Raw genomic sequence first — 27,437 nt, 5'->3', positions numbered from 1 at the left:
GCATAACCCCAAAAGGAAACAAGAGAGGACAGGAGGCATAACCCAGGGGTCTACTGAGAAACCATTAGTAGTCATGACCCGGATCTTACCCCAAGTAAAGGGTAAGTATTCTCATATACAATCTCACAACTCATCAGATGAAAAAACTCATGACCGCTCACTAAGCCAAAGGTGCTGAACACAACCTCACATAACTTCTTATCAGCAAAGTCCCAAAAGAATAGGAATTACAAGAACCTGGGCCCTATCCAGAACCCTGGCCAGCACCAAGGTTAGCCACTGAGACCCACCTAGGTGGGTAAAATGGCTAAAATAAGTACAAACAGCTCCAGGAGACCAGTACTAGCCAGCACTCCTAGCCTGAGTTGTTCCTTGGGTATACAGAAATTACGAGACTAATGCTTGATTTTAAAACTTACTAATACACATTCACCAATCTTCTGACATAGGGCTTTTTCTTAGGGTTTCAGTCCACTGACTGGAGTTCTGCACCGTATATTTCAAAAGGAACAAAAGCAGTGCATTGGCTATCATTTCCATTCCAGCATTCTATTACAGTAATTTAAACACTTACTCAAGTTGCAGAGCAATCTAAATACAGAACACTTTCTAGACTTTTTAAAAACTTCCCAATCTGTTTGAACAATACCTAGTTCAAGAGAATTTTTTTTAAACAACTCAGCATCAATTCTTTGCAACTCTTTTTTTTTTTTTTTAACCTATTAAGCAGGACATGGAAACACAGTCTTGGAAAGAACTAAGGAAAGTTCCCTAAAAGAAATAACAACTAACTGAAAGACAGAAGTTAGTAAAAAGGGAAGCAAGAAGGACAGCAGGAAAGGAATAGGAAGGAGGGGGTAATGACAAAGAAGCCCACAGGGGATGGAATCCTAGTCAAAAGGATCATCATGTGCAAAAGAAGAAGAATTAAGAAAGAGAAACAGGGGGCTTCCCTGGTGGCGCAGTGGTTGGGAGTCTGCCTGCCAATGCAGAGGTCACGGGTTCGAGCCCTGGTCTGGGAAGATCCCACATGCTGCAGAGCAACTAGGCCCATGAGCCACAATTACTGAGCCTGCGCATCTGGAGCCTGTGCTCTGCAACAAGAGAGGCCGCGATAACGAGAGGCCCGCGCACCGCAATGAAGAGTGGCCCCCGCTTGCCGCAACTAGAGAAAGCCCTCGCACAGAAACGAAGACCCAACACAGCCATAAATAAATAAATAAATAAATAAAAGGTTAAAAAAAAAAAAGCGCCTCCTCTTAAAAAAAAAAAAAAAAAAAAAAGAAAGAGAAACATAGTGTACTAAATAACTGCTAAATAAGAGAATGGGAAAATAAAATAAAGCCGTTGAAGCAGCTAATATATCTAAGGCTTGATTCACTAAATAATGTGACAAGATGCTGTCAGAAAATTCTTTCAACATTGATAAATCATGAATACTTTGAGACCTGTTGTCTTGAAAGTAAAATGTTAAATGATCTACTACTTGACCTAGAGTTACAAACACATTTAAAAGACTATTCAAAGGGCCAATTAAGTGAATATAAGCCAATTAAAGAAAGGTACTACATGGTTATGAATTTAGATGAACTACTGCCAGACAAATTTCACCTTTTAATACCGTAAGTATATTATTCTTTTGCATATATTAGAAATTTGTCATAGAAAGTTTTAGTAAAAGCTTCAAAGAAAAAGACTACATAGAGTAACAATAATACAGATTCTGAGAGGCAGACTTCTGACTGGAAGAATAGAATAAAATCTTCAAAACGTTAAAATGGCCCAATCTAGAATTTTACACCCAAGTAAACCTCAATCTAGAATTTGATACCCAGGGTAGACCTCAAGAGGAAGGGTGAAATAAAACTTCGGACAAATGGATATGCTTATTATTGATAAGCCATGAATAGAAAATCAAATTTTAAAAAGATTAAGAGGTTCCTCAAAAGAAAAAAAAACAAAAAAAAACAAAAAACAAAAAAAAAAAAAAAAAAAAAAAAAAAGAAAAAAAAAGAAAAAGGCAAAGAATCTAAGAGCAAGAAGCAAGAAAAATATGGTAAAGAAGGAAATAAATACATGGGTAAACCTAAATAAGCAAACTGACAAAAAATTAACAAAATAAAATACTTATTACAGCTATTTCTTAACTTATAATGGAATTACATCCCGATAAACTCATTGTAAGCTGAAAATACCATAAATTGTGAAAATGCATTTATTACACCTAACCTACCAAACATCACAGCTTAGCCTAGTCTACCTTAAATACACTCAGAACACTTCCGTCAGCCTACAGCTGGATAAAATCATCTAACACGAAGCCTGTTTTATAGTAAAGTGTTGAATATCTCATGCAATTTATTAAAAACTGTACTTAAAGGGAAAAACAGAATGGACCTATGGATACAGAATGGCTAAGTGTATCAGCTATTTACCCTCATGACTGCAAAGTTGACTGAGAGCTACAGCTTACTACTGCTGTCCATCCTTAAGCCAAGAGTATCATACCCGTATCGCTAGCCCAGGAAAAGACCAAAATTCAAAATTCAAAGTACAGTTTCCAGTGCATGTATATCACTTTCTCACAACCAGAAGGTTGAAAAGTTGTAAGCCAAACCATCATAAGTCAAGTGCTGTCTGTAGTCTGGGAGTCTTTAAAGCCAATTGAAACACTAGATAACGACATAGAGGATGGCAGAAACAAAGACTGGCATTCTTCAAGTGTTCTAAATTGATACGTTTGAGCATATAAAAAGTTCAATTACAGATAAAAACAACAAAAAAGCAAACTTCAAAGAAACTACAAGCCAGGAAAAGTCTTTACGAAAGAGTAATCTCTGAGTTCAAAAAACAGATTGGAGGGCTTCCCTGGTGGCGCAGTGGTTGAGAATCTGCCTGCTAATGCAGGGAACACGGGTTCGAGCCCTGGTCTGGGAAGATCCCACGTGCTACAGAGCAAATAGGCCCGTGAGCCACAATTACTGAGCCTGCGTGTCTGGAGCCTGTGCTCCGCAACAAGAGAGGCCGCGATAGTGAGAGGCCCGCGCACCGCGATGAAGAGTGGCCCCCACTTGCCACAACTAGTGAAAGCCCTCGCACAGAAACGAAGACCCAACATAGCCATAAATTAAAAATAAATAAATAAATAAAAATTTAAAAAAAAAAAAAAACACAGATTGGAAAAGAAAAACTGAAGAAAAAAGGGATTAAAAAAAAAAAAATGATACACATGGGGTTCAAACATACCACTGAAACACTATATTTCTCTTACCACGTTTGCAAAAAGTTTAAATACCTAGTGTTGATAAACTCGAGAAAACAAGTGCTTTCATACATCAGTAAAAACAATTTGACAATATTTATCAAAATCAAAAATGCACTGGGCTTCCCTGGTGGCGCAGTGGTTAAGAATCCGCCTGCTAATGCAGGGTACATGGGTTCCAGCCCTGGTCCGGGAAGATCCCACATACTGCGGAGCAACTAAGCCCGTGTGTCACAACTACTGAGCCTGCGTTCTAGAGCCCACAAGCCACAATTACTGAGCCTGTATGCCACAACCACTGAAGCCCATGCACCTAGAGCCCATGCCCCACAACAAGAAAAGCTGATTCCATGGAATCAGTAGTTTCTTCAACAGATAAATAGCAAGAACAAAAAAGGATAAGAATTATGTATTTAAAAAAAAAAAAAAAACACATGTCAGTGACTATAAACAGCAGGGCAGCCAGAATCTATAGAATTAGTCCAGGCAGATAACCAACCAAGCAAAACAAAACAAACAAAAACAAAAAGCAAAATAAACAAAACAAATTATTCAAGCAGCCTCAAACTAGAAACAAACCACCTGTCCAAAGAGTGGACTGATTAAAAAAAAATTACAGCTTTCTAATTCAACTATAAAAAGCAAGACTTCTAATACACTAATAAGCAACACAGATAACTTATAGTGATATACTAAATGAAAAAAATGTCACATACACATAGTACATAAAGTTCATTTCCATTTTAATAAAGTTATACAAAAAAACAAATCTAAGCTTTAGTCATATAAAGTACATCAGCAGAGGGTGATGTCATCAAAATAGCAAGTGTAAGTTTTCTACCATCTTCCTCCCAAAGAACACTGATGTTGACAATCACCATGGACAACAGTGCCTTTGTGGAAGTCTGGGAGTACGGCAGAGAATTTCCAATGCAAAAAATAAAATAAAATAAAATCCAAGACTGGACACACTGAAGAGAGTGAGAGGAACAGTTTCACTTTACCTGTGACACCCTTCTCCCAAGGCAGCACAGCACAGTGCCAAGAAAGATCTTGTCTGAGGATGCCCCCAACCCCACGTAAGAACCCCCAACTCTCCATGTACCTCACTCACACACACTCCCACCCTGTGGCTGGCTCCTTGTCTGCACCCCTAAGGGCAGCAAAAGCAAGCCTTCACAGACAATTAACAGCATGTGCAAAAAGCTGTCCAGACCCTGCAGAAATGGGAGAAAGTACACAATTTTGAGAATTCAGCACTGCTATAGGAAAAGCACATGAGAGACTGCCAGCACTCAACCTGTCTTTCTATGATCAGGAGACAGCAACAATCTTAGAATTACCCTCCAAAAGAAAACAAGAAATGAGAAACAGACCTATCTGTTAAAAAAGGTCTGAGATGGACTTCCCTGGTGGCACAGTGGTTAAGAATCTGCCTGTCAATGCAGGGGACACGGGTGCAGGTCCTGGTCTGGGAAAATCCCACATGCTGCAGAGCAACTAAGCCTGTGCGCCACAACTACTGAGCCTGCACTCTAGAGCCCATGAGCCACAACTAATGAGCCCGCGTGCCATAACTACTGAAGCCTGCGTGCCTAGAGCCCATGCTCCGCAACAAGAGAAGCCACCACAATGAGAAGCCCACACAACACAATGAATAGTCCCTGCTCGCTGTAATTAGAGAAAGCCCAAGCACAGCAACGCGCTGTAATTAGAGAAAGCCCAAGCGCAGCAACGAAGACTCAATGCAATCAATCAACCAATCAATCAATAAAGGTCTGAGAAAGACTCAGAATTCATTCATTCGTTCATTTATTTATTTATGGCTGCGTTGGGTCTTCGTTGCTGTGCATGGGCTTTCTTTAGTTGCATCGAGTGGGGGCTACTCTTCATTGCAATGCACGGGCTTCTCATTGCAGCGACTTCTCTTGTTGTGGGACACGGGCTCTAGGCACGCGGGCTTCAGTAGTTGTGGCACGTGGGCTCTAGAGCACAGGCTTAATAGTTGTGGCGCACGGGCTTAGTTGCTCCACGGCATGTGGAATCTTCCCAGACCAGGGCTCGAACCTGTGTGTCCCCTGCACTGGCAGATGGATTCTTAACCACTGCGCCACCAGGGAAGCCCTAGGCTCAGAATTCTTAACGGGGCTGTCAGAAGATATGTCTCTCCCAAAGCCAGTCAGTAAAAACTGGAGATGACTGCTTCTCCACATGCAAAAACAGCAATTCAAGACATCATGGAACATGAAAAATCAAGGTGACATTAAACCACTAAGGGAACACAATAATTTTCAAGTAACCAATTCCAAGAAAATGGAGATCTGCAATTTGTCCAATAAATAATTCAAAGAAGTCGTTTTAAGGAAGACCAGTGAGCTACAAAAAAACACAAAAAAACAATTCAATGAAATCAGAAAAATACACAAACAAAATGAGAAGTTAAAAAAAGGGAAATTATAAAACAGAACCAAGCAGAAATTCCAGAACTAAAAAATACAATGAATGAGGGGACTTCCCCGGTGGCACAGTGGCTAAGAATCTGCCTGCCAATGCAGGGGACACAGGTTCAATCCCTGGTCTAGGAAGATCCCACATGCCACAGAGCAACTAAGCCCGTGCACCACAACTACTGAGTCTGCACTCTAGAGCCCATGAGCCACAACTACAGAGCCCGTGTGCCACAACTACTGAAGCCCGCGTGCCTAGAGCCTGTACTCCGCAACGAGAAGCCACCACAATGAGAAGCCTGCACACCGCAATGAACAGTAGCTCCCGCTCGCCGCAACTAGAGGAAGCCTGTGCGCAGCAACGAAGACCCAATGCAGACAAAGATAAATAAATTATTTAATTAAAAAAAAAGGAATGTGGCTTAAAAAAATATAGTACAATGAATGAAATAAAAATGTGACAAGAAGCATCAACAGCAGACTTGATCAAGAAGAAGAAAGAGGGCTTCCCTAGCGGCGCAGTGGTTGAGAATCTGCCTGCCAATGCAGGGGACACGGGTTCAAGCCCTGGTCTGGGAAGATCCCACATGCCGCGGAGCAAGTAGGCCCGTGAGCCACAACTACTGAGCCCGCGCATCTGAAGCCTGTGCTCTGCAACAAGACAGGCCGCGATAGTGAGAGGCCCGCGCACCGCGATGAAGAGTGGCCCCCATTTGCCGCAACTAGAGAAGCCCCTCGCACAGAAACGAAGACCCAACACAGCCATAAATAAATAAATAAATAAATAATTTTTTAAAAAAGAGTAATCTTTAAAAAAAAAAGAAGAAAAAAGAATCTGTGAAGTGGAAGACAAGTCAACTGAAATTATTCAATCAGAGAAGAACAAAGAAAAAAGAATGAGAAAGAGTGAAGGAAGCCCACAGAAACTGGGATACAATTAAGAGAAACAATATATGCATTACTGGAGTCCCAAAAGAAAAAAAGAGGGGAAAAGGAACAGCAGTTTATTTAAAGAAATAATAGCTAAGAACTTCCCAAATCTGTAAAGATATTTGGACATCCAAGTTCATAAAGCTCATAGTTTCCCAAAAATTTCAACTCAAAAAGATCTTCTCCAATACATATTACAATCAAACTACCTGAAAAAGAAAAAAAGACTTCCTCACACAGGCACCCCCATAAAGCTATCAGTAGATTTCTCAGCAGAAATCTCACAAGTCCAGTAAGAATGGGATGATATATTCAAAGTGCTGAAAGAAAAAAACTGCCAACCACGAATACCCAGAAAAGTTGTCCTTTGGAAATGAAGGCTTTTACTGTAATACAGTGGTATGTCAATCAGTTAACTCTAGCATAAAGGTTAAACGGCAAAACTACTAAAAATAACTATAGCTAAAATAATTTGTTAATGGACACGCAATATAAAAAGATGTAAATTGTGACATCAAAAACAAAAAATTGGGAGCAAGACTAAAAGAGTTGAGTTTTTCTACGCAAAGTTGTTATAAGCTTAAAATGCACTACTGTATCTGTAAAATGTTTTACTTAAGTCTCATGGTAACCACAAAGCAAAAACCTACAGTAGATATTCAAAAGACGGAAAAAGAAATCAAAGCATACCACTAAGGAAACCATCAGTTCAGAAAGGAAGACAGTGAGAGGAAGAAAGGAAAAACGAAATGATAAAACAGCAAGAAAACAATAAAATGGCAGCAGTCAGTTTTTACCTATCAATAATCACTTTAAATGTAAATAAATTCTCCAGTCAAAGGCACTGTCCGGGGGAAAGTGGCAAGGGTGGGAGGGTGTGATGAATTGGGAGATTGGGATTGACATATATACATTAATATGTATAAAAAAATAACTAATAAGAACATACTGTATAAAAAAATAAATAAAATAAAATTCAAAAAAAGAAAAAAAGGCACTGTCCGGCTGCACAGATTAAAAAAAAAAAAAAAAAGGGACTTCCCTGGTGGCGCAGTGGTTAAGAATCTGCCTGCCAATGCAGGGGACACAAGTTCGATCCCTGGTCCAGGAAGATCCCACATGCCGCGGTGTAACTAAGCCCATGCACCACAACTACTGAGCCTGCATTCTAGAGCCCACAAGCCACAACTACTGAGCCCGCATGCCACAACTACTGAAGCCCATGTGCCCTAGAGCCTGTGCTGTGCAACGAGAAGCCACCACAATGAGAAGCACGCACACCGCAACAAAGAATAGCTCCTGCTCACCACAACTAGAGAGATCCCACATACCGGAATGAACACCCAATGGAGCAAAAAATAAAATAAATAAATTAAAAAAAACAAAAACAAAAACAAACAAGATCCAACTAGATGTGGCATAAAAGAGACTCACTACAACTTTAAGGACACACATAGATTCAAAGTGAAGAGATGGAAAAATATATTCCATGCAAATGGAAACAAAAAGAAAGAAGGAATAGCTGTATTTATACCACACAAAATACACTTTAAGCCTAAGGCTGTAACAGAAGACAAAGAAGGTCATTATATGATGATGAAGAGGTGAATTTATCAAGAGAATACAAAAACAGCAAATATATATGCACCCATCACAGTATCTAAATATATTAAGCACACACTAACAGACCCGAAGACAGAAATAATCAATACAAAAATAGTAAGAAACTTCAATATCCCACGTTCAGCAATAGATAGATCAGACAGAAGATCAACAAGGAAACAATGAACTTCAACTATACTTTACAACAAATGAGCCTAACAGACATATACAGAACATTCCATCCAACAGCAGAACACACATTCTCCTCAAGCACATATGGAACATTCTCCAGGTCATATGTTAGGTCAAAAAAGAAGTCTTAGCAAATTTAAGAAAATAGAAATCATACCAATTATCTTTTCAAACCACAATGGTATAAAATAGAGATGAGAAACAGGAAGAAAGCTGGAAAATTCACAAATACGTGGATATTAAACAACATACAGGGACTTCCCTGGTGGTCCAGTGGCTAATACTCCATGCTTCCAATGCAGGGGGCCCAGGTTTGATCCTTGGTCAGGGAACTAGATCCCACATGCCACAACTAAGAGTTCGCATGCTGCAACTAAAAAGATCCCACATGCCGCAAAAAAAAAAAAAAAAAAAAAAAAAAGGAGCCCACATGCTGCAACTAAAGATCCCGTGTGCTGTGACCAAGATTTGGCACAGCCAAATAAATAAATATTTTTTAAAAATAAAATATACAACATATGTATGAACAACCAATGAGTCAAAGTAGTCAAAAGGGAAATCAAAAAATATCTTGAGACAAAAGTGGAAATGCAACATACCAAAACTTAGGGAATGCAGCAAACGTAGTTCTAAGAGGGAAACTTAACAGAGATAAATGTTATGTTAAGGGGGGGAAAAACCCTCAAATAAACTACCTAACTTTACACCTCAAGAAACTAGAAAAAGAACAAACTAAGCCCAGAAAAAGAACAAACTAAGCCCAAAGTTAGCTGAAGGAAGAAAATAACAAACATCAGAGCAGAAATAAAGGAAATAGAAACTTGAAAAATAGGAAAAAAATCCATTAAACTAAAAGCTGGTTCTTTAAGAAGATTAAAAAAAAAAAAAGGACAAATCCTTAGCTAGACTAAGAAGAGAAAGCACTCAAAATCAGAAATGAAAAAGGAGACAACTGAGGTATTACAACTGATGGATCTTAAGAGACTACTATAAACAATTATAAGCCAACAAATTAGACAACCTAGAAAAATGGATAAATATCTAGAAACATACAACCTATAAAGACTGAATCGTGAAGAAATAGAAAATGTGAACAGACCAATAATGACTAAGGGAACTGAATTAGTAATCAAAACCATCCAACAAAGAAAAGCCGAGGACCAGATGATTTCACAGATGAACTCTACCAAACATTTAAAGAATAATTAACACCAATCCTTTTCAAACCCTTCAAAAAAATGAAGAGGAAGGAACACTCCCAAACTCATTTTACAGTGAAAGCCAGCATTACCCTGATACCAAAGCCCAATGAGGATACAAGAAAAGAAAATTACGGGTCAATATTCCTGATGAACATACATGTAAAAATTCTTCAACAAAATACTAGCAAACCAAATTCAACAGCACATTAAAAGGATTATACACCATCATCAAGTGGGATTCATACCTGAGATGAGTATCATGTTTGTAGATGACATGACCTCATATATTAAAAAATCCTAAAGACTCCACCAAAAACAAACAAAAAACTAAATAAACAAATCCGGTAAACTTGCAGAGTACAATATCAACATAATCAGTTACATTTCAATACACTAACAATGAACTATCTGAAAAAGAAAGAAAACAATCCATAGCAGTAGCATCAAATATAATAAATACTTAGAAGTAAACTAAAGCAAGAAGGTGAAAACTATAAGAAAATGATGAAGGAAATTAAAGAAGACACAAATAAATGTAAAGATATCCTATGTTCACAAAGCAGAAGAATTAATATTGTTGAAATGTCCATACTACCCAAAACCATTTAAAAGTTCAATGACATCCCTCAAACTTTCAATGGAATTTTTCAAGGAAAAAGAGAAAAAAAATCCTAAAATTCACATGAAACAACAAAAGACTCCGAACAGTCAGAGCAATACTTAGAAAGAACAAAGCTAGAGGCATCACACTTCCTGATTTCAAATTATATTACAAAATTATGATAATTTTTAAAAACACTTTAAAAAATTATGATTAAACAGTACTGGAATAAAAAGGGACGCACAAACCAAAGGAACAGAATGAAAAGGTCAGAAATAAACCCATGCATAAATGGTTGACTAATATTTGGCAAGTGAGACAAGAATATTCAATGGGGAAAGAACAGTCTTCAACACATGGTGTTGGGAGAACTGAATAGCTACACACAACAGAATGAAACCGGATCCTTATCTTACACCATACACAAAAATTAACTCAAAATGGATTAAAGATTCAAATATAAGACCTAAAACCAAAAACAGAGAGGAAAAGTTATTTTACAGTGGTCTTGGTAAAAATTTTTTTGGCTATCACAACCAAAAGCACAAGCAACAACAACAAAATAAACAAGTAGGACTACATCAAACTAAGAAGTTTCTGTACAGCAAAAGAAACAATCAACCTACAGAATGGGAGAAAATACTTGCAAACCATTTATCTTACAAACAGTTAATACCTAGAATATATAAAGGCGACTTCCCTGGGGTCCAGTGGTTAAGACTTCGCCTTCCAATGCAGGGGGTGCAGGTTCGATCCCTGGTCGGGGAGCTAAGATCCCACATGCCTCACAGCCAAAACACCCAAACATAAAAAACAGAAGCAATACTGTAACGGAATCAATGAAGACTTTAAAAATGGTCCACATCAAAAAATCTTTAAAAATAATAAAAAATAAAAAGTATATATATAAGAAACTCATACAACTCAATAGCAAAAAAATCAAATAACCAATTAAAAAACGGCAAATGACCCGAATAGACAGTCTTCCAAAGACAACATACAAATAGCCAACAGGTACATAAAAGATGTTCAACATCACAAATCATCAGGGAAATGCAAATCAACTACAATGAGCTATCACCTCACATCTGTTAGAATGGCCATCATCAAAAAGACAAATGATAACAAGTGTTTTTGATGATTTGGAGAAAAGGGAACCCTGGTGTACTGTAAGTGGGAATGTAAATTGGTACAGCCACAGTGTAAAACAGTATGGAGGTTCCTCAAAAAATGCAAAAATAGAACATGATCTAGCAATCCCACCTATGGGTACATATCCAAAGGAAATGGATTACTATCTCAAAGAGATATCTATACCCCCATGATCAATGCAGCATTATTCACAACAAAAAGCCAAGAAATGGAAGCAACCTACGTGTCCACTGATGGATGAATGGACAAGGAAGCTGTGGTACATATATATAATGGAATAAATTCAGCCATCTGTGACAACATGGATGGACCTTTAAGGCATTATGCTGAGTGAAGTAAGTCGGAGAAAGACAAACATTATATAGTCTCACTTATACATGAAATCTTAAAAAGCTGAACTCACAGAAAAAGAGAGTAGAATGGTGGTTGCCAGGAGAGTGGGGGGTGGAAGAAATGGGACAATGTTGGTCAAAGGGTACAAACTTCTAGTTACAAGATGAGTAAGTTTGGGAATTCCCTGGCAGTCCAGTGGTTAGGACTCCATGTTTTCACTGCTGAGGGTGCAGGTTCAATCCCTGGTCGGGGGGCTAAGATCCCCCAAGCTGTGCAGCGGGGGAGGAAAAAAAAAAGAATCAGCGACTACAATAGACTTCATCTGAACCTTGATTCAAATTTTAAAGGAAAAATTAAACAAAACTTTTTAAAATTTAGATTATGAGAGAAATTTGACCACTAGATGTTTTGTATTACATTACTCTTAATTTTTTAGTTGTAATGATGATATTGTGGTTATGTATTTTTAAAGTATTTGTCTTTTAGAGAACTATACTGAAATGTATACACGTAACATATAATACTTGGATTTGCTTGAAAATCATACAGTGGGTGGGGGAAAGGGAATGAGTAGGATACAAATGAAACAAAATTGTCTATGAGCTAGTAATTATTGATTGAGTGACAGATTCATAAATATCATTGCTATGAACCTTCCTACTTCTACACGACTAAGTTTTTCTATAACAAAGTTAAAAAAAATTTATCAAGCATACCAAAAAACAAGACCATAAACCACATAATCAAAACAGAGGTGGGGGAGGGAAGTAAGAAAAAAATAAGATTAATTAGTTATCAGACCTGAACTTTATAACAGCAATATGTTCAAGATAGTAGATATTAAGATGAAGAATTTCAGCAAAGTTCTGAAAACTATTAAAACAGAATCAAAAGCTTTAGAATTAAAATATACAATAACTGGAATTAAGATCTCAATACATGGCTTTAATACTAGATTACATACAATTTAAGGAATGTAGGTCAAAAATAAATATCTAGACTGAAGTACAGACACAAAAAAGACAAAAGGATGGAAAATACAGAAGAGCAAAAGAGTGAAGGAAGATGATGAAAAACATATAGCATTTATGTAACTGGAATTCCAAAAAGTGATGAAATTATGAGGCAGGACATATACTTGAAGAAATAATGGCTACAAAACTAACTTTTCAAAACTCAAACCAGATTCAAGAATGAATCGTTCGTGGGCTTCCCTGGTGACGCAGTGGTTGCGACTCTGCCTGCCAATGCAGGGGATAGGGGTTCGAGCCCTGGTCTGGGAAGATCCCACATGCCGCAGAGCAACGTGAGCCACAACTACTGAGCCTGCGCATCTGGAGCCTGTGCTCTGCAATAAAAGAGGCCGCGATAGTGAGAGGCCCGCGCACGGCGATGAGGGGTGGACCCCGCTTGCCACAACCAGAGAAAGCCCTTACACAGAAACAAAGACCCAACACAGTCAAAAGTAAATTAATTAATTAATTAATTTAAAAAAAAAAAAAAAGAATGAATCGTTCGCAAATAAATACAGAAAGAGACGTAGACACATCACAGTAAAACTGCTGAAGACCTAAGACAATGAGAAAATCTTAAAATCAGACAGATGAAAAAACTTACCTTTAAAGAAGCAATAGTAAAACTGATGGCTGAATTCTCAGTATAAACTATTTAAACCAAAAAATTTTTTAAATGGAATGACTTATTGAAAGAAGCAACAGCACCCACAAATCTGTAATTCAATACCCTATTTCAGTGTTTGCTTGTCTGAAAATATATTTTATCTTCATTTTAAAAGACAAGCAAATATGGGAAAGATCATCCACAGCAGAACCACACTAAAGGAAATTCTAAAAGAAAAATGATCCCAGATGAAAGCCCAGAGATGCAAAAGAGAATGAACAGCAACAGAAAGGATAAAAGTGGGTAAATCTAAATGAATACTGACTTGACAATAACGTCTTATTAAACTTTAAAAATATAATTAAAATACACTACAACAATAGTATAAAAGACAGGAGCAGAATAAATGGAATTAACGTATTCTAAGGCCTTGCTACTCAAAGTGTGTACTAAAGACCAACAACATCAGCATCATGTAGAAGCTTTCTTAGAATGAGGAGTCAGGCAAAATTCCAGACTGCTTGAATTAATCTGCCTTTTTAAGAAAATCTCCAGGTGATCATATGTACATTAAAGTTCCAGAGGCATCATTCTAAAGTACGGAAGGTAGAACAAATACTAAAATAAATTCCAGTATGAGAAATTCATAGTTAAGCAAGATTTAGGTAAAGAAGCAAGCAAAAAAATAAATATGAGTACAAGATGAAGGACTCAGTTTCACTTCTGTTGAATTTGAGGATGAAGGATACTTAAATAAAAATGTCTAGCACTAAGTTAAGGATATTGGTCTGACACTTGGAAAATCAGTCAGTGCTAGAAATATACTCTGAAAGATAATGAAGTCATGAGAGTAGACTGAATCCTTACTTCAACCTCTTCATAATATACACAGCAAAGGACTAAACCCTGAGTAATCTCCATACTGAAGGGATTCGAGTAACAAAACCCTGAATAAGGAAAGGGAAAATTTTAAGATTATGCAGCCCAGCAGTTCTCAACCTTTGTTTTCAGGGCTCCTTCACGTGCTTAAAGACTGAAAACTTAAAAGAACTTATGTTTAGGTGACTTATATTTATTAATATTTATTGTGTTTTGAATTAAAATTTAGGAATATTTATTCATTAGTTTATAAACGATAAATTCATTACCTGTTTTCCATTTTTAAAAAATCAGTGACTTGAGTGGCGCTGTTTTAAATTTTTGAAAATATCTTTAGAGTCTGGCTTAATAGAAAACAGCTGGATTCTCATTAACTGCTTCTGCATTCTATGTGCTGCCATATAGTTTTGGTAAAGCAAATAAAGAAAATCCATCCTTAAAAGATCTGAACATGGAAATAAGAGGACTATTTTAACAGCCCTGTCAGATAATTTTGGATATTCTTCTTTGATATTACACCAAAACTCAATGACTGTTAATTTCTTTTTTTTTTAATTAATTTCTTTTTATTCTTATTTATTTTTGGCTGCACTGGGTCTTTCTTGCTGCATGCAGGCTTCCTCTAGTTGTGGGGAGTGGGGGCTACTCTTCGTTGCGGTGAGCAGGCTTCTCATTGCGGTGGCTTCTCTTGTCACAGAGCACAGGCTCTACGCACGCGGGCTGCAGTAGTTGTGGCACGCGGGCTCAGCAGTTGTGGTGCATGGGCTTAGTTATTCCACAGCATGTGGGATCTTCCTGGACCAGGGCTCAAACCCGTGTCTCCTGCATTGGCAGGCGGATTCTTAACCACTGTACCACCAGGGAAGCCCCAAGTGTTAATTTCTAAAAGACAAGTTGCAATGTGAAATCTAAAACCTTATCAGTACTGTTACATTAAAATCCACTGATCTATCTTGCTCTCTGAATAGACTTTTTGCCCATAAATGATTTTGTAACATCATGCACTGGTGATATGGAAAATACTGGCTCACTAAGTTATGTAGATCTTTCCACTGTTGACATATTTCATTACACAATATCAAAAAATCGTATCATTAATAGTTCCATCAATCTCATAAAAAAATCCGTAAGTTTTGGGCAGCTGTCAAACTCACAGTGACAGATACAAGTTTTCCAAATCTTAATTTTTTCTTGAAAGCTCAATTTTATCACTGGCAACTAACACCATCAGTCTTGTTTGAAGTGACATGCTTGCCTCATTCATTCCAGAAAATGCACACCATATACCCAAATCTGGATAACCTCTAAGTCAATCATTCTTTCAAATAAAAATGGTGTTTCATGAAAAAAGCAGCTAGTTCAGCTTACGACTCAATCACATGAGGGCACTTCCTTAAGACAACCATTTACTGCAGTACACAGAAAAAATGTTTTATATGCATTTCTCATTTCATCACAGGATATTAAAAGACATGCACATAAGCTTTTGAGATTTAATAATATTAATATCCATTGCTTCATCAAAGGCATCAAGTGAAATTTTTTTTTAAACAGCAAGTGCTTGGCAGCAAAGATTTTATTAACTACTTAGTGCACTGTGTTATTTCCTGCAATGTGTTTTATCCACCATGCCTTTGCAGTACCAGTGAAAATATCAACCAAAAGGCAAATATGACTTACCTCTCAGGCCCCTTGAAAGGCTCTCTGGGACCCCCAGGGTTCACACATCAAACTTTGAGAACCAATGATGGAACCAAATGAAGATACAGATTTAATAATAAAGGGTTATATGAAACAAAACATATCCCAATTGAAAAGAAGGAAGTAAAACTGTTTCTATTCACAGATGACATGATCTTGTATAAATCCTAAGAAAGTCTTAAGGAATCACTAAAGAAAATTAATAAACAAGTTTAACAAGACTGCAAGATACAAAATCAATTGCATTTCTATACACTAGCAATAAGCAATGCAAAAATGAAACAGGGGACTTCCCTGGTGGCAAAGTGGTTAAGAGTCTGCTGCCAATGCAAGGGACACAGGTTCGAGCCCTGGTCCAAGAGGATTCCACATGCCATGGAGCAACTAAGCCCGTGTGCCACAACTACTGAGCCTGCGCTCTAGACCCTGTGAGCCACAACTACTGAGCCTGCGTGCCACAACTATGGAAGCCTGCGCTCCTCAACAAGAGAAGCCACCGCAATGAGAAGCCCGCGCACCGCAACTAGAGAAAGCCTGCACGCAGCAATGAAGACCCAATGCAGCTAAAAATTTAAAAAAAAAATTTCTTAATGAAACGTACAAAACAATTCCATTTACAATAACATCAAAAAGAATAAAATTCGGAACTTCCCTGGTGGTCGAGTGGTAAAGAATCCGCCTTCCAATGCAGGGGACGTGGGTTGGATCCCCGGTCAGGGAACTACGATTCCACATGCTGCGGGGCATCTAAGCCCACGCACCACAACTACTGAGCTCACACGCCTCAACTAGAGAGCCCATGTGCTGCAACTAAGACCCAACACAGCCAAAAATAAATTAAATAAATAAATAAATAATTTTTTTTAAAAAGGAGACTTTAATGTGACATCTCATGACTTTAAAAAAATAAAATAAAATTCTTGGGAATATAATAAGAAGAAATGCAAAACTTATACTCTGAAAACTACAAAACACTGTCAAAAAAAGTTGAAGAAATCTAAGTAACAGAAAGACATTCCATGTTCATGGATCAAAAGACTTACTTTGTTAAAATAGTAATAATACTCTTCAGCTTTATCTATAGATTCACCACACTCTATCAGAATCCCAGCTGGCGTCTTTGTAAAAATTGAAAAGCTAATCCTAAAACTCATAAGGAAACTCAAAGGACCCAGAACAGCCAAACAATTTTGAAAAACAACAAAGTTAGAAGATTCACACTTTCCAATTTCAAATATTACTGCAAAGCTACAGTAACCAAGGCAGAAGGACAGACATATAAATCAATGGAACAGAAATGAGAGTCCAAAAACAAACCCATGCATCCACGGTCAACTGATTTTCAACAAAGCTGCCAAGATCACTCAATGGAAAGTGTCTTTCTACAAATGGTGCCAGAACAACTGGACAGCCTCATACAAAAGGATGAAGTTGGACCCTTACCTCTTACCATGTACAAAAAATTGACTCAAAATGGATCAAAGACCTAAATATAGGAACCAAAACTATTAAACTTACAAGAAAACATAGGAGTAAGTATTCATGCCTTTGGATTTGGCAATGGATTCTGGCAATAGACATGAAACCAAAAGCACAAGCAACAAAAGAAATAAATAAACTGAACTTCAACATTAAAACCTTTTGTGCTTCAAAGAACAGTAGTGATAAAGCGAAAAGACTACCCACAGTATGGGAGAAAAAATTTGCTAATTATATATCTGATAAGGGACCCATGTCTAGAATATATATTAATGAACTCTGACAACCCAATAATAAAAAATAAATAACCCTATTAAAAAGTGAGCAAAGGATCTGAATGGACATTTTGCCAAAGGAGATATACAAATGACAAATAAGCATATAAAAAGATATTCATCATCATCATTCATCAGGGAAAGGCAAATCAAAACCACAATGAGAGGAACTTGCCTGGTGGTCTAGTGGCTAAGACTTCACGCTCCCAATGCAAGGGGCCTGGGTTCAATCCCTGGTCAGAGAACTACATCCCACATGCCGCAACTAAGAGTCTGCATGCCGCCAACAACAACAAAAAAGATCCCGCATGCCACAACTAAAGATTCCTCATTAAAAAAAAAAAGACACACACAATGAGATACCACTTTAAGCTCACTAGGATGGCTAGAATAAAACAGTCAAAGTAACAAGTGTTGATGAGGATGTTGAGAAACTGGAACCCTCATACACTACTGAAGGGAATATAAAACGTTGCAGCATTTTGGAAAACAGTTTGGCAGTTTTTCAAAAAGTAAAACTGAGTTACCGTTTGACCAAATAATTCCACTCCCAAGTACCTGTGAGAAGTAAAAACTAAGTCCATGGAAAACGTTTTACACAAATGTTCACAAAAGCATTATTCATAAGAGTCAAAAGGCAGAAACAACCCAAATGTCCATCAACTGATGACTGGATTAACAAAATGTGGGGACTTCCCTCCTGGTCCACTGGTTAAGACTTCACGCTTCCACTGCAGGAGGCATGGGTTCGATCCCTGGTAGGGGAAGATCCTGCATGCCACACGGTGCAGCCAAAAAAGAAAAAAAAATGTACTATATTCATACAATGTCATATTATTCAGTCACAGAAAGGAATGAAGAACTGATACATGCTCCAACATGGATGAATCTTGAAAATATGCTAAGTGAAAGAAGTCAGTCACAAGATATACTATAATTCCATTTATATGAAAGATTCAAAATAGGCAAATACATACGGAAAGTAGATTGTTGCTTAGGGCTGGGAGGACAGGGGATTTACAGTGATAGTTAAACGGTGTGGGGTTTCTTTCTGAGGTGATGAAAGTGCTCTAAAATTGACTGTGGTGATGATTGCATAATTCTGTGAATACAGTGAAAGCCACCGAGTTGTACAGTTTTAATGGGTGACATGTAAGGTACGTATCCCAATAAAACTGTTATCAAAAATAAAACAAAACAATTAATGATAAAGGTGTGTGAAAATTCCATTTACAAGAACAAGAAATAAAAATACCTAGGAATAATTATAAAGGAAACGTGCAGAATCTACATAAAGGAAAACCCCCACAAAGTTTCACGAAGATTATATAAATGGGAAAGCACATTATGCTTCCTGAAGTGGCAAAATCAATCCTGTAAGATGTCAACTCATGCTCCTATTTATAAACATTATGCAATTACAATAAAAATTCCAACAGAATGTGAGGGGAGGAGGGCAACACAACAACAAAAAAATTCTGAAGTTTTATCTCAAGGAATAAATAACTTTTCATTAGCAATGTGGTTTAATATTTTCAGGTACTAAAATATATCATGAAGCAACTAAATTAAAACCAAACAATTAATTAAACAATAAAAAGCTTAAAAATAGACCTCCAGGAATATACTTAAAACTTCTGTGTAACACAGAGGTGTCATATCAAAACAGTGAAAAACTAGATGGACGCTAAGATCAATGAGTAATAGTTTGGAAAAACTAATATTAGATCTACTTCATAACTTACACCAAAACAAATTCCAGATGGATTAAAAATTAAACAATTCATAAAAACTAGAAAAAAGCTTAACTGAATATCTGATCTCAAAGTGGGAAAAGCTTTTCTAAATAACAGTAGACTACTCGTTATTAAAACTCAGGAACCAGAACTTCCCTGGTGGCACAGTGGGTAAGAATCCGCCTGCTAATGCTGGGAACACGGGTTCAAGCCCTGCTCTGGGAAGATCCCACATGCCGTGGAGAAACTAAGCCCGTGTCCCAGAACTACTGAGCCTGCGCTCTAGAGCCCACGAGCCACAACCACTGAGCCCGCGTACCACAAATACTGAAGCCCATGCGCCTAGAGCCTGTGCTCCGCAACAAGAGAAGCCACTCCAATGAGAAGCCCGCACACTGCAAGGAAGAGTAGCCCCCACTCGCCGTAACTAGAGAAAGCCCGCATGCAGCAACAAAAACCCAATGCAGCCAAAAATAAATAAATAAATTTAAAATTAATAAATAAAACTCAGGAACCAAATATGTCAATACAAACAATGCAATAATCCTCAATATCTGAACTCTTGCAGGAACCAAGTAGTTTTGGATAGTGACTATATCTGTTTTTCCTCTACTATATGGATTTTTCAAAATATTTAATGCAAATAAACAGGCACTCTCAAATACTATTGTTGGGGTATAAATTAGTATAACCCTTCTAGTAGGCAATTTAGCAACAGAAGCCTTAAAAGTTTCTACCTATTGATGCTGGACATGACCCAGATTTCTATGCGCAAGGATATTTTAATTTTTTTTTTCTTCACAGGAAAAACGCTAAATAGGTGTTATATTCAAAAGACTAAAAGTAGGCTGCCATTAAATTCTGTTCTCAGATATACATAAGTGAGAAAATACTAAAAAAAAGCAAATAGTACATACAAAATCAATTTTTTATAAATACAGAAAGTTAGCTGGAATAATATACACCAAAGTTTTAACAAAACTCTTTTTACTGAAATAACCATTTCTCCAATTCCAATCATTAAAAAGAAAATTACTCAAAGATCAACTTAAATTCTATCAATTCCATGAAGCCTTCTCCAGTCTTAGAAAACTAAACTCCTCCCCACTGCACTTCAGCTATATATACTTTAATGGAATTTACCATTTGTCTTTTCATACCATTGTTTTTTGTATATTTCTTACGCTGGCACTGTGTTAAGTGTTGATATGCATTATCTTATTTAATCCTCCCAAAATCCTTGTATTTATTTAAGATGTTATTATCCTCATTTTCAAGTAAGTAAGAACGCACTAAGAGATAAAGGAACATAACCAAAACCAGAGATCTAATAAATGACAGGAACAAGACTTGAACTCAGGTCTGTCAGATCAAAGATCACTCAACTATTATCCTACTGCCTCATCTGTATTGTACTCTAACATTCCTTAAGGGTAGATATACATCTAAATGTATCTCTATCTACCACAGCATACAGCAAATGCTTTACATGTATAAAATATTCAATATATTTCTTATATATTGAAAAAAAGTATTCAAACATAAAGAGTTAAGGTAAGACACACAAAAAATAATCAAGTCAGTAAATAGAATGTTAAGAAATGGTTTTTGGAAAAAGATGCAGACCTACTAGAGAATGGACTTGAGGATATGGGGAGGGGGAAGAGTAAGCTGGGACAAAGTGAGTGGCATGGACATATATACACTACCAAACGTAAAATAGATAGCTAGTGGGAAGCAGCCGCATAGCAGAGGAAGATCAGCTCGGTGCTTTGTGACCACCTAGAGGGGTGGGATAGGGAGGGTGGGAGGGAGAGATATGCAAGAGGGAAGAGATATGGGGACATGTGTATATGTATAACTGATTCACTTTGTTATAAAGCAGAAACTAACACACCATTGTAAAGCAATTATACTCCAATAAAGATGTTAAGAAAAAAAAAAAAGAAATGGTTTTTGGGACTTCCGTGGTGGCGCAGTGGTTAAGAATCCGCCTGCCAATGCAGGGGACACGGGTTCGAGCCCTGGTCCAGGAAGATCTCACATGCCGTGGAGCAGCTAGGCCCATATGCCACAACTACTGAGCATGCGCTCTAGAGCCCGCGAGCCACAACTACTGAGCCCACATGCCACAACTACGGAAGCCCGCACACCTAAAAGCCCGCGCTCCGCAACAAGGAACCCACCGCAATGAGAAGCCTGTGCACCCCAACAAAGAGTAGCCCCTGCTCGCCGCAACTAGAGAAAGCCCACGAGCAGCAACAAAGACCCAAAAGAGCCAAAAATAAATAAATAAATAAATAAATAAAATGTAAACAAGCAAGCAAACAAACAAAAAGAAATGGTTTTCAATTTTCCAAACTGGACCCAGCAGAATGAATGACTCCTGCAAAGAAGGGTGAAGAGAAGAAGGCCATTCAACCATTCTGGTTAGCAACCAGAGAATATACCATCAACATTCACAAGTGCACCCAGAGTCAGCTTCAAGAAGCATGCCCCTCAAGAACTGAAAGAGATCCAGAAATCTGCCATTAAGAAAACAGGATCTCCAGATGTGCACACTGACACCACGCTCAACAAAACAGTATGAGCCAAAGAATTAGGAATGTCCCATACTGTATCCATGTGTGGTTATCCAGAAAACACAATGAGGATGAAGATTCAATAAACAAACTCTAGGGACTTCCCTGGTAAGACTCCACGCTCTCAATGCAGGGGGCCCAGGTTCGATCCTTGGTCAGAGAACTAGATCCCACATGCATGCCTCAATCAAGAAGTCCGCATGCCACAATTAAGCTCCCACATGCCGCAACTAAGACCCAGTGCAGCCTAAATAAATAAATATTTTTTAAAAATACACTTATAAAATAAATAAATAAACAGACAAACTCTATACGTTGGTTACCTAAGTACCTGTCACCACTTTCAAAAACTTAGTTGATGTGGATAAGAACTAATCGTTGACTGTCAAAAAAAGTTACAAAACTGCCAAAAAAAAAAAAAAAGGTTTTCAGTATAGCACAGTGTACTAGATATGTGTGCTTGCTGTCCAAAAACAATTTCACCTTCTTCATAATCACAACATGCCAAATTTCTTTTGGGGAAACACTTACCGTTTTTTAGCTATGAGGTTTGGTGGGATCAGCTTCAGGAATAGGTCATCAGTTTAAGCCAACCAAAATCCATCCTCTTTGAACTCTACTTCAGGAATAAGGCCCATGATAAAAACATGGGCCAATGATCTATGAAGCACCATCTGCTAGCCAGGTTTTGGAAAAAGCAGCTTCCTTGTTCTTGTACAGTAGGTTTCAGAAGAGATTCTCTCTTTTTTGCTCTGTGTAGTATAAATATGTGATTTGCAAACAGTGTGGTATAAAGATGGTGTGCAGTAGCCATTTCTGCTACTCTGAGAAGGGCCAAACTAAGGTCAAAACCAAGGAAGCACAGCAGAGCAAGCCACAGAGAAATGAAGTCTTGATAATGTTATGAATCTGCAGATTAAGAGTAGACCACACCAGGAGAAAAGGAACCCTCCTACACTGTTGGTGGGAATGTAAATTGGTTCAGCCACTATGGAAAACAGTATGGAGGTTCCTCAAAAAACTAAAAATAGGGGCTTCCCTGGTGGCACAGTGGTTAAGAATCCGCCCGCCAACGCAGGGGCCACGGGTGCGAGCCTTGGTCCAGGAAGATCCCACATGCCGCGAAGCAACTAAGCCCGTGCACCACAACTACTGAGCCTGCACTCTAGAGCCCACGAGCCACAACTACTGAGCCCACGTGCCACAACTACTGAAGCCCACATGCCTAGAGCCCATGCTCTGCAACAAGAGAAGCCACCGCAATGAGAAGCCCACATACCACAACGAAGAGCAGCCCCCGCTCGCCACAACTAGAGAAAGCCCATGTGCAGCAACGAAGACCCAATGCAGCCAAAAATAAATAAAGTAAATAAATTTATTTAAAAAAAAAACTAAAACTAGAACTACCATATGATCCAGCAATCCCAATCCTGGGCATATATCCAGACAAAACTAATTCAAAAAGATACACGCACCCTTATGTTCACAGCAGCGCTATTCGCAATAGCCAAGATATGGGACAATGTAAATGTCCATCAACAGATGAATAGATAAAGAAGATGTGGTATGCATATACAATGGAATACACCTCAGCCATAAAAAAGAATGAAATAATGCCCTTTGCAGCAACATGGATGGACCCGGGGCTCATCATACTTAGCCAAACAAGTCAGAAAGAAAAAGACAAATACCATATATTATCGCTTATATGTGAAATCTAAAATATGAGACAAATAAACCTACCTACAGAACAGAAACAGACTCACAGTCATAGAGAACATACTTGTGGTTACCAAGGTCGGGGGGTGGGGGTGGGGGAGGGATGGACCGGGAGTTCGGGGTTAGTAGATGCAAACTATTATATATAGAATGGATAAACAGCAAGGTCCTACTGTATAGCACAAGGGACTATATTCAGTATCCTGTGACAAACCATAATGGGAAAAGAATATAAAAAAGAATGTATATACATGTATAACTAAATCACTTCACTGCACAGCAGAAATTAACACAACACTGTAAATCAACTATACTTCAATTAAAAGACAAAATCAAACAAACAAAAAAAGAGTAGACCACACCAGAACATAGCACACACCTGCACTGCTCAGTTATGGCTTTTAAAAAACTCCTTTTTCTTTCTGCCAAATGGGGTGTTCTTTCTGGTTCTTGCAACAGAGTCCTAACTTGGGTTCGAAAACTAATTCCCAATCTTAGATTTTTAATCCGTAAGGGTTAATCTCAAGGGACATTCAGGGAAAAAAACAAAACTAAACACAACTTAACAAAATGAGAGTTTTGTTTTTTTTTTTAAATCAGTGAAGTACCTTTTTATGAAGGGGGGTGCTGAGCAAGACATCACAAAAGGATTGACAGTACTTGAAATGTCCCCAAAATTTGAGAAAACAGGAAAAACTACCACATCCAGCCTACCCTCATCTTCCATTAACCACCTCCAGTGATCTTAAGATTTTTCAGATATTTTAACAGATTCATATTGATCCTAGTACGTGTAGGCACTGTGAAACTCAGTTAATGTAAGCTAGTCGCAATCACAGAACTTGTAACCCTGTATAATAAAAAGACATTAAAGGGAATTCCCTGGTGGTCCAGTGGTTAGGACTCTGCGTGTTCACTGCTGAGGTCGAGGGTTCAATCCCTGATCAGGGAGCTAAGATCCCACAAGCCACGCGGTGCAGCAAAAAAAATTAAAGATAAAAAATAAAAAGACATTAAACAAGTATATAAAAATAAATACATAATTCTAAACTGTGGTAAGTGGGGACTTCCCTGGTGGCGCAGTGGTTAAGACTCCACACTCCCAATGTAGGGGGCCCGGGTTCGATCCCTGGTCAGGGAACTAGATCCCACATGCATGCCACAACTGAGTTCGCATGACACAACTAAGGAGCCAGCACAACCAAATAAATAAATTAAATTAATAAATAAAAAATAAAAATAGTTTGAACTGTTTTAAGTGCTATGAAGGATAAGAACTTGAACTACTTTAGAGTGGATGTTCAATAAAGGCCTCTCTGAAAAATTAAAGGCATAGGAAGGTGATTAAGTTCCAGGGAAAAATAAAGGCTCACTGGCAGTAAAGAACATCACTGAAAGAAAACAAAGCAAGCAAGGGGATGAGGTCAGCATTGCCTATGTCATGCAGAGTCGCACAAATCGTGGTAAACTATTCCACTCCCCTCATTCCCAGTAACTATTCCAACCAGTTAAAGGCCCAGTTCATCTTCCACTTTCCTTGAAACCTTGCCTAATCCACTTTAGCCAGAATTAATCTCTCTATAGTCCCTTTGTTTTTCATGAGTTTCCCAACTCCCAAAGTCAAGTTCCTCTTTAAAAAAACAAAAACAAAAACAAAACAGCATGGGTAGAGAAAAGTATACTGAGTAGGAATAAGAACTAAATTCTAGTCCTAGCTCTGCTACTTACTAGCTGTGTAACCTTGGCCAAATCATTCTATTTCTCATGATTTTCATGAGGTGCCATGAAGATATGTGAAACTGCACAGTATTCAAATAGCTTCAGAAGCTGATTGTCACTGTATTGTATATAATCCAACACAGTATTCCAACTGCATAAGCACTGCACTACTACCTATAATACTTGAAAAGAAAAGTTTCATATTGTGCTGGCTTTTTCAGCACCAACATTGTTAATGGTTTTCAAGCTTATTTATAAAGCAGCTACACCCTTTGCTCCCCACCAAAAAAATCTTACATGGAGCTCCAATTTACAAAACAGATCAAAATGAGCTTTTCATCTTGAAACAGATTCCAAAGTCATCCTCACTCCCCTGAAACAGGGACAATGCCACTCAAAGGAATAGTTTAAAAACTGAGGCTCATTACTATAAATCTTGAAGAAGAAAGAATTAAGGACAAGATTCTATGGCTTGCCACCAGTGATGTCCCTCAAAGTTGACAAAAAAAAAACAACTCATTTTTTTCACAAGGATAGCTTCAGATTCTGTCAAGTGCCTTCATGTAATCAAAATGTCATATCTATAGTGATAGTTCCATGTTTTACCATATTTACTTCTATATCAAAATAAAATAAGATTGGTTTAACATAAGTTACTAGTGTCACATCAATTTTTTACTATCCTTTCACTCTTTAGTAATTGATTAATTATTTAATAGTGGCAAGTTTCTCTTATAGCTTCCAAAATAATACTTGCCAATTTCTGCTTTTCTAGAAATTTAATAAGCTAAAGGTTCATAATCACACACAACCATGGCTCTATCCCCTTCACTGAAAAGAATCTGCCATTCCTGAAGATTTTTAACTCTTATCACTACTAATAAGGCTCTCATTATTCCTTACCAATCTAGAGGTTAGAGTCTCTCTTAATGTATGATTTATCCTGAGGGTTTGTGGATTCCTCTTAGAAGGGAAAATGGAAACAAATTATTAGAGTAAAACAACATTCTGCTGATCACCACCCTCTATTATACCCACCCAAGCAGTGGGTCCACTATCCCCTTATTTATCTTACTTTGAACACAACTTTAAAAGCTCTATTGTCTTAAGCATTTTCATAAGTCTCAATTTATTCTGAGTTAGTGCTCTTACTACTGCTCTTATACTTCTACATTCATCATTGGTTACTGAGCCTTTCTCAATAATCAGAATAAAGTTCATGAGTCTGGCAGCAAAGTTACCCAGAATAAAAAGTCCCTTCCAAATTTGTCTTATGGTGGTTTAGAACCAATACATTGCTAAAACAGCTCCACAGACCTCAGAGTCAAAATAAACACTTTAAGATTATTAAGGCTTTACACTCATGCTCTAATGTTGGAAGGATAATTTTTAAAAGTTTTATCATATTGCCAGATTTCCTTCCAGATATGCTGTATGAACTACTCAGCAATGTGATTTCAGAGGCTATATTCAAGGTGATAATCAGACAATTACAAAGTCATGTAACAACCCAAATGCCCATCATTAGAGGACTGGTTAAGTTACAGTATGACCAAGTAATGGAAGACTACACTAAAGCCATTAAAAACGATAATGTAAGTGCATATTAACATGGAAAGGTAGCTACATCTTATTAATAAAAATAATATAAGGACTTCCCTGGTGGCACAGTGGTTAAGGATCCGCCTGCCAATGCAGGGGACACAAGGTTCAAGCCCTGGTCCAGGAAGATCCCACGTGACATGGAGCAACTAATAAGCCCATGCACCCCAACTACTAAGCCTGCACTCCAGAGCGAGCCACAACTACTGAAGCCTGCACACCTAGAGCCCGTGCTCCACAACAAGAGAAGCCGCCACAATGAGAAGCCCGCGCAATACAACGAAGAGTGGCCCCTGCTTGCCACAACTAGAGAAAACCCGCGGGCAGCAGCGAAGACCCAACTCAGCCAAAAATAAATAAATAAATAAATTTATTTATTTTAAAAAATAATAATTAGTAACATG

The 27,437-nt window shown here is 37.9% G+C and overlaps 1 protein-coding gene across 10 annotated transcripts in view; it reads right to left on the bottom strand.

Moving 5' to 3' along the window:
- USP34 (ubiquitin specific peptidase 34) overlaps positions 1 to 27,437 on the bottom strand; it is a 236,543-nt gene that overhangs the window by 200,042 nt on the left and 9,064 nt on the right. The window contains exon 1 of one of the 10 annotated variants that reach the window (XM_082357915.1): positions 16,440 to 16,692. The exons of 4 other annotated variants lie outside the window; for them this stretch is intronic. In XM_082357915.1, the coding sequence (XP_082214041.1) occupies positions 16,440 to 16,668 (229 nt within the window). In that variant the 5' untranslated portion in view covers positions 16,669 to 16,692. Of the gene's footprint in view, positions 1 to 16,439; positions 16,693 to 27,437 lie in introns of those variants that run through there. 5 more of the 10 variants (XM_082357911.1, XM_082357907.1, XM_082357910.1 and 2 more) reach the window with 5 other exon arrangements.

The sequence above is a fragment of the Balaenoptera borealis genome (assembly GCF_965194805.1).
Source record: "Balaenoptera borealis genome assembly, chromosome: 15".
Lineage (NCBI taxonomy): Eukaryota > Metazoa > Chordata > Mammalia > Artiodactyla > Balaenopteridae > Balaenoptera > Balaenoptera borealis.
Note: the sequence above shows the minus strand (reverse complement) of the source record. Positions and strands in the feature narration are given on the sequence as shown.